Below are 9,084 nucleotides of genomic sequence, written 5' to 3' on the forward strand. Positions count from 1 at the left end.
AACAAGAAGTTACGATTTGTAATTTTTTGGTCTTTAGCTTGGCTTTGACATGTTACATATATTGACCTTGAAATAATTTCGGATGATTTCTACTCACTTTGGAATTATTGTGACTTTTTTTCTTCTTGCTATTATGAGATCTACCTTCATATATTGTATTAAATATTTAAATAAACAACTGGCAACATTTATAAAACATTAATTACTTTGGTGATCACTTTACCTTCCACTCAGAACCATCTAAAAATCCAAGTTTTAACTTGCTGAATAGAATCAAATACCTGCAGAACCAATACCTGTTAATGGTTCATTTGGATTCCTCAGACACAGATACAGTAGATCGAGGAAAGAAAGAAAAAAGAAGGATCAACAATTACATTCACAGAGAGATTTGGATGTTCAGACAGATGCTTTCAAATGCTGGACAGAAGATTATGTCAGTAATCTCTGCAATCAGGGGAATGAGAACGAGAGAGAGAGAGAGAGAGAGAGAGCTTGACATCATGCGGGGACAGAAACAGATAAAAGTCAACTGTAAGGTCTCTGAGCAGTATGTGGAGAGTAATTAAAATGTATATAAACAGTTGAATTATGCAACAGTTCCACAACCAACAACATATACAAATTAGAGGCTTTTTAAAATTTGTATAAATTTGCATAAACAAACCTGTGTCACGTTTCATTTTGAACATTTTGGGAACACCTGAAGGTTCCCAGACACCAAACATGTTTTTGAAGGAAGCATCTGAAGTAAATTTATTCTTCTGTGACTTGAAGTGAATAAAAAAAGTAAGGCAGATGTCTCTAAGAAACTAGAACAAGAAAGTAGGTCTTTTTTCTTATGAAACAACATTAATCTTTTATGCAGACACTTCTGTGTCTTGTGTAATTTAAGAAAGTGTCCACTGTTAAACAGGACATCTGGAGATGCATGCATGAAGGATTTGGCTCTTATTTGTAGATAAAATAGGATCATGGTGATTTTCCGATCAGTTTGGTTTGGTGACAAATTTCTGCTACTGCAGCAACATAAAAGAGGAGAATTTGATGCCGAGGTATTTAAAAATCCACACAGTAATACTTGTTTCTTTGGATTATCTACAGGCCATACTGAGAACACCAAGGATTCGTTAAATCTGAATTATTCACAGCGGGATACAAGGATTGTACTATAAATAGTTTTGTTTTTTTGGTTTGCTTTTTAGGGTTTTTTATTTTTCAAATGTAGTTCTTCTTTTTTTGGTAGCACAGTTACAGATAATGCATTATTAAGTTTTAAGTCATCAAATAATATATATGAGAGAAGATAAATGGGAAAGGATGTAATAATAAAGAGACACAGTCATTAACAAGAAATTTAGTTGTCACTTACTTCAGCACATTTGCTGTTTGTGACACAAAAATTGTGCAGCTGTGTAAATAGCAGTGGAATACTTCAGCAACTACAGATTGACATTTTTTCTTCACTTCTTCATTTCGAGCACGCTCTAATAAAGAAAAAATGGCAATATTGTCATGGTTGCTTTATTAACTTTGTCTTGACATTTTGTGCAAGTACTGCATACTTAGCTGTGGATCATCAACAGTGGAGTTACATCACTATGACTTGAACTACAGATGTGTAAAGCCAAATCCTTTTCAGAGAGTAAATTTGTTATGATGTGGCAAAAAGGAACAAAATGCAGACTTGAACAAAAAAATATAAACTTCAATTAGGTGGCATGCATCAGTCAATCAAAATCTGCATGTTTGTGTACTAAATTTTTATTTTTTTTTAAATGTTACAGAAGCCATTTTCCAGTTAACAATGTTTTTGTTATTTTGTTAATTTCTTAATTTTAAGAGGAAATCACAGTTTTTAGATTAGATTTACATCGACATAAAAAAGACTTGATAATAACATTTTATTACAATTCCAACATGTTTTATTCAGTGTATTGTACAGGATCAAGACTTGATTTCACATGTTGTCTTACAATAACAAGTCTATTCTCCATATTCACCACTTAACTAGGACATTGAACATTTAAGACTGTGACATATGGATACAATAAAGAATGTAAAAGACATGAAATTAGACCAGGATAATGGAAACCTCCTGCATTTACTGTAGTTACACCGTGGGCTATATGTTGGTTTGGGTTAGAAAAGGAGGTAGAACATAACTTGTGGTAGTAATAATTTTGGCTACTCTGAATGACACTTTGTAGCTTTCATCTTCTTAAGAAATTCAAATTAAATACTTACTTTCTAAATGTGGAAGAAGCGATCAGAAGATGGACATTTCATTTACATGCTGTAAAAGTTTGTTCACAGGTTTAAGAGGGGATGTTGTCTGTATGGTAGACACATACCGGTGATACTTTGAAATTTGAAATGCTTACAGTTTGTCCCATTTTTTTCCTCAACATTTATGTGCTGTAAATAACTTAGACAGCACATATGGGTATACAATAAATTTTATAAAACCATTGAAGAGGTTCTGTGTCATTGTTTAAATTAGACCAACTGGTCATTATCATCACACCTACAATGTGTTCATGTTTTGTGAAAGTGCTGTCAGGTGAAGTGGACAAAAAAAGACAGTGACAGAACTAGAGAAATATACAGTGAAAATGTCTGAACAGCTACTTTAAAGGTGAGTATTGAATCAAGCGAAGAGCATCGTCATTGTCCAAAACTCCCTGGATGAACTCTCCTTCTGCAATTCGGTCTGCAAAGAGAAAAAAAAAAGTTTCTTATAGTTTATTAGTTTTGTTTATTTGGAGTAATATCAAAAACTAAAAGGAAGTCTTCAAAGATGGACATTAAACATAGATACACTTAAAAGACATTGCAAATACAAACTGTGTAATTGAGGAATGTCATTTACTTTGATAGTATTACAATCCAGTAGCCTAACCTATGACTACCAGATTTGTCACATTCCTCAGGGATTTATTTCTAAACCTGTGTTTTCACTATTGCAAGTGTGATCTACTTATCTGTCCATATCCAATGTCCATATACGTCTTCACTATTTCTTACCGTTGTCACCCTTGTCAAAATAGTTCCAGAGTTTATCCGCCCTCTTCTGAGCTGTGTTTTCATCTTCAGGCAACTTTTCCATCTCTTCTTTGGGAATCAGCTTAAAAATTGCCTGTCAAGGGAAAAATAACAAAATTTGGTGAAAAGTGAGAAAAGATTTCACTTGTGTGAGCTACAGCTGTATACAGTAAAATCTATTTTTGTGGCTGCAGAGGGAAATGGAGCCATTGCCCCCAAATCCTCCTTTAATCTGAACCGCTTTGTCACATCTATGAGCTGATGAGCTGCCTCGCAAACAAAAACAGCAACAAACTGCTGTGATTCTACAGATTAACCAACCAGCTCTTTTGGTCTCTCTGGCTTTATTTAGTGAATATATGAATACTAATCTTTAAGAATGAAATGTGGCTGTTCTAATAAGGTATCCAAGCAATATAAAGATACATTAACACTACACAGGACAGTAATACTCTTCAGCTGCCTGTCTTAAGAATATATGAAAAAAAATGTATTTTTCCAAATGTAAACCAAATAATTTTGTTACATATCAGGGAGGATGCACTACTGTGGGCACAAAAAACTAAAGTGAGAAGGCACTGGCTTTATATAATTATAAGTGCCTTTTTATATTAGTCTGCATACTGTCAACAAATAATGATGGTGCTTATTGATGAAAGTTTGTAGTTTTCTCTCTAAAAATTAATTCGAGTGGCCGGTAGATAAAACTGATTAATTTTCAATTCCATTCAAATTATTTCAGTTAAATTTTACTTTGTATTATTATATTATTTGTACATTTATAGCTCCAGATCATATCAAATATTGCCTCAATGTGCTTTATTTTTGCAAGGTTTTATAACATCAAACAAGCTCAAACACTGTCTTAAATAATCCTGTGTGCCCATCATACATTTGTTTCCGTTATACTTCATTTGCTATTCAAAGTTTAATAGCTAACATACTGTCATGCTTCTTTGAAATGTATTAAAATTAGAACATTTCACTTACTAAGAGTAAAAAAACGAATATGTGGAAAACTGAGGCTACGTTGTGACATATTAGAATAGAATAATGCTTTAATTGTCCCACAAAGTTAAATTTGGGTGTAACAGCAGCAAGAAAGACACATATACAAACAAACAGTACACAAGACACAGAACAGAAACATACACAATTTTTACATATTTACATCAAGGACATTACCTGTTACCAAGGACATGACCAAGGATTTTACCTATAGACATTTCAACATTTGTGTAAAACTTTGCAAGATTATGTCTATTTCTTTAGGATTAAGTTAAATGCAATCTATTTATCAGCATTAATAAATTATTTTTTATTTATGATCATATATAAGAAAATGAAAATGTAAACCCATGTTTAGGCTCAGAATTCAAGCATATTTGGAGTCTTAATTTCAACTATAGTGGCCTGTTTTGCTATTTTACAGGTTGCACATGTAGTTCAAGACAGTCTAACATGATCTTCTATGCAGATAATACGTTTGTCTAACTTTGTTCTTGTGAATCCACCTGTTTCTGTAAACAGTGTGCAAACATCTAGAAGCCAAAGATGTTTTAGATGATTTAGCACTTCATCACCACCCTTTCACTCACCGTGCAGATTTCCGAGACCTCTGACTTGGTGATGTATCCATTCTTGTCCACATCAAACAGCGAGAAGGCCCATTCGAGTTTCCTGGTGGTCTTTCCTGTTGATGTCATGTGGAGGGCAATGATGTACTCCTTGAAGTCCAGAGTGCCATCGTCATTTGTGTCAAAGGAGCGGAAGACGTGTTGAGCATATGTATTGGCATCACTTTCTGGAAAGAACTTGCTGTAGATTGTCTGAAACTCCTCTTTTGAGATGCGGCCAGTTGGACACTGCTTCTTGAAGTTTTCATACCACTGGACAATTTCAGTCTCTGAGAACTTGGTGTTGAGCTTCAGATCCTCCAGGATCTCTTTGGACACAGCTCCGCTCTTGCTATTTCCCATTGCTGGTGTTTTAGTGATGTTTTAGAGCTTTATTTGAGAGTGAATATGTGGCCCCTGGCTCTTCTAGGGCAATTATAACCCAACTTTAACCTAAGAAGTTACCTCCTCTGCTTTGTCAAAGGGGTAACAGCCCTCTTGATCCTGTCTTCGCCTGCTATTCAGCCCACCAACGCAAAAGCTGTGAAAAGAACAGCCGTATGGTAAGCTCTTTAAGCCACTCAACCATCTGTACTTCCAGCAATAGGTGACAAGGTTCATTTCAGGTCAAAAGTAAAGTCCTTGCTTATCGACATCAAAGTGTGCAAGTCTCTACCCTGTTGATCTCTTAAAATAAGCACCAAGCCAGGTTGCAACTGAGGACTCAAATAGACATGATCTTGGCCCCTGAGGGCACCTCGTACTGAGAGTTATTTAGTCCCGGTAAGTTTCTATAATGAGCTTCATCCATACTTAGGAGTCTTATTTATCTATTACTTCATGGGAAAAAATGCTGTGCTTGCCAAAGTTTACATTTTCATTACCAATGTTGAACAAAAACTGAAATGGCCGAAACATAAATGTATCTTCACATGAGTGATTGCATCTATAAGTGACAGTCAATCAATAGCTTTAAATTTACACACTGGTAAGGGTCTTCAAAAGTCAGCCTGCAGCTAAGCTTGTAGTGAACATTTGTACCTCTACAACTGGAAGACCCTTGTTTGATATAATATCTAGATCCAACATCATTACATGAAAACAAAAATGTTTCCTTGCAAATTATAAAATACCCAAAAAATTGTGCAAGTGATTATTTTAATAAAATGAATGAATTTGTCTGTGAGAAACATAAGTGAATAGGATGAAATTTCTCTTAATTATATTTTCATTAATTCAGTTTTGGATAAATGTTTCTTGTGAGCTGTAAAATAAAGAAACTAAAACAAAGAAAAGTTTCAGTTTCAAGTCAAAAAACTTGAATTTAACCATTAAGAAATAAAAATTCATTGCTCATTAAATGGAGTTGAACAACACCTGATTAAGATGCCATAAAGTAATAAGTCTAACAGTATCCTTACTGTTTCCACACTCCTTATAATCAGAATTTATCTTGCCAGTGTTGCTCAGCTCTTTCTGTCTCCTACCTGTGTGATCAGCTGGGGAGTCCAGGGCAAACAGTGATGCTCTGTCTGTGAGTAGCTGAGGAAATCAACCTCCACCTGATGGGTAGAGTCAATTAATCTGGATCACCCTGAGGCGGAGCCACATCAGCACCCGTGTGAGCCTCTGAGCTGCTGCTTCCTTTTTATGTATATATACATAGTCAAGAGGTGGCATCACTCATAAGAACTTTTTATGATGTTTCTCACAAATAACTTTCACTACTACTTATACTCAGGAAGAGTATTTTTGTTCATTATCAAGACTGAACAAAAGGCTCAAACCACTATTGATATATTCTCATTTCTTTGGTTTGACACACATATAGTTATACTATGATCAGGTTGTCATTTTGTGCCATTTTTCTGAATATTTTGCACTTTGTCGGAGATCTGGTCAGTCTGTCATAGTCATTGTGACATGAAAACAGAGCCTGTAAGGACATTTACAATGAGAAGCCACATTAAAATAGCTCCACCTGACGCTTGCAACAGGACAGTCTGGCAGTCTGACTATGGCAGTAAATACTCTGTTTTTTTGTTTTTTGGGGGGGGTTGTGTCCTGTCTGGCACTGTAGCAATCAGAATTATTGTCTGAGGGCCAAGACAATTTGCCCAACAGATTTACTTTCCCAAGTGGGCCTTTTGCTATACTGGTCCACTTGATTGTCAGTTTATTTGATCTTTATTAGTTATTTTTATTCTAAGTTATTGTAATCAGGCCAGACTGGACTCGGGGACGGGAAAGAAAAACAAGAAGAAAAGTTCAGAAGAAAGTTAACAGAAGGAGAGGGAAAGAAAAAGGAGAAAAGAGAGAGAGAAAAGACAATGAAAATCTGCTTCATCACCTTTTCCTCTTTTTCTTTTCCTGGATCACCTGTTGAGAAAAAAGAAAACAAGCAGAAGAAAACGAGAGCAATAGAATAAACAACATCACAATGATATATGGGAATATAACAGTAAATACTAAATATTAAACATTATTGTGCAGCACGTAACGATCGACAGCGCACAGTGTGCTTTGAGGTAGGAGCCAAAAAGGGTGTGTTTGTGTGTGATCACCCGTGTGTACACCTGTGAGCATGGACGCGCTTGTTTTTAAAAGGTTCCTTCATGTAATGATCTGCTAGAGGGTGTGGGGGGGCCACAGCCCCGTCCTCCAGGGCATGAAGCAGGTATGGAGGAGATCAAAACTCCAGCTGCGCCACTGTCCCAGAAAGAGCTGAGGAGAGTCCCAGATGAGGCTCACTCAGCAGCCGCGGAGCAGAAGCCAGGGGGAGTTGCAGTGACGCGCCCGTGAGCTCCGCCGGCAGCCAGCTGTGCCTGAGTGACCGAGCCCCAGGCCGAGAGGCCGAGGGCACCCCACCTCCGAAGTGGCCCGAGCGAGCCCCAGGCTCCAGGCCCCGATAAGCGGCCGCCAAGGAGTGAGCCGGTGTGTACCTGGACGCCCATCCCCGGACACAAAGAACCACCAACGCACCGATGTCTGAGGGAGTCTGCCACTGGCAGGGGAAGTGGTGGGGGGAGATAGCCTCCAAACCTTGGAGGGCCTGAGATGTCCCCAGAGAGGTGGCGTCTGATACCCGACCTGACATATGGACACAGACAAACAGGCACACACAGATACAAACATCCATTCCCACCCTCATGCTCTCATATGCAATTACTCAACACTCACCCAACGTGGAGACAGACATAGAGAGACACTGTACACACAATCACACTCCCCAAGCGTACTCTAAGCCCCGGGTCTAGGTACCCTTGCCCCTGGAGGGGGGAACTGCACCCAGACCCAGGTGGTGTTACCCTTTTCCCTGCGGTGGGGAGAGGCAGACCGCCCCGACTCCGCAGCAGCAGGGAGGCCCCACACTCCAGACCGCAGTCGGACGGCCAACTCCTCCTCCTAGCCCCCCCGCTCCAGCAGGTCGCAGAGAATGGGGGTGAGAGAAGACTCCAAACCTCCCTCCGCCTGCTCATATGTAGTAAATGGGTAAATGTTTTGGGTTTGCCATTTTGTTTGAGACACTCCTGAGCAGGTTTTTCCAACTGGCAGTGAGCACTCATGGTCTATTTATTGGGAGCTATCAAAGTAACATCCACAAGAATGCACAGGGTTTCCAGATGTTGCATTGTAACATCAATGCTATCCAACATTCCTGTGTACGATGACCAATCAGTTTATGTCATCTGTTATTTTCAGAAAGATTTTCTTTAAAATCCTGTTCTAGATGATATCATTAGAGTTTCTTTAGTTTGGGTATTCAGAGAGAGAGACAAATAAAACCAAGGTAATTATAATTTAGCTTCACTAATTTTGGCTGTGGTTACTTTGATCATGTAGCAGCTCATATATGAAGTCAGTTTCACTTGAGGCTGGCTGCACAAGTGAAAAATGAACAACCAGGTACAAAAATAGATTTGGTCAGTAGAGATAATTTCCTTATTATCACAACTGTACAGAGAGGACAGTTTTTATGCCTTACCTATGTGGGGATTTTTAACTGACAGGAGTAATAATAATAATGATAATAATGGATTGCATTTATATAGCGCTTTTCGGGGCCCTCAAAGCTGGCACAAGCAGTTTTTTAGGCTCACCAAATTATAGTTACAGAACTGAGTTTCTCGCCCTGGTGTGTGATGTTTAGGCCTTGAGTGAAAGAAGTTCAGTGACTTGAATTAGCCAACGTAAAGTCCAGTAGATTCGTACTGCCTTCCGTCCGTTTAAATCTGACAAATACTTTTGTGGCTCCCAAAAGAATCCAAACTCTTAAACTGAGGCTACAAAATGCGCAGTTCAGGTAGTAGGAGGTATCGCAGTGGTTATACCCCTTCTTTATATACAGTCTTTGTATAGAAAGAGTCAAAACAATTTGTGAACTAATAGAATAATAACACAGCCTCTGAAACTTAGCATCATC

General features: G+C 38.0%; 1 protein-coding gene across 1 annotated transcript; it reads right to left on the minus strand.

Moving 5' to 3' along the window:
- Positions 1-1,890: 1,890 nt before the first annotated feature.
- Positions 1,891-6,265, minus strand: LOC102304298 (recoverin). Its single transcript, XM_005933732.2, has 4 exons — positions 6,149-6,265; positions 4,644-5,202; positions 3,028-3,139; positions 1,891-2,713 (listed from the first exon to the last, which is right to left on the minus strand). Exons 2-4 carry the CDS (start codon positions 5,022-5,024, stop codon positions 2,628-2,630), a joined length of 579 nt encoding a protein of 192 aa, XP_005933794.1. The 5' UTR covers positions 5,025-5,202; positions 6,149-6,265; the 3' UTR covers positions 1,891-2,627.
- Between the last annotated feature and the right edge of the window lie 2,819 nt (positions 6,266-9,084).

This window comes from Haplochromis burtoni, unplaced genomic scaffold (assembly GCF_018398535.1).
Source record: "Haplochromis burtoni strain Fernald_Lab_line unplaced genomic scaffold, NCSU_Asbu1 Contig_168, whole genome shotgun sequence".
NCBI lineage: Eukaryota > Metazoa > Chordata > Actinopteri > Cichliformes > Cichlidae > Haplochromis > Haplochromis burtoni.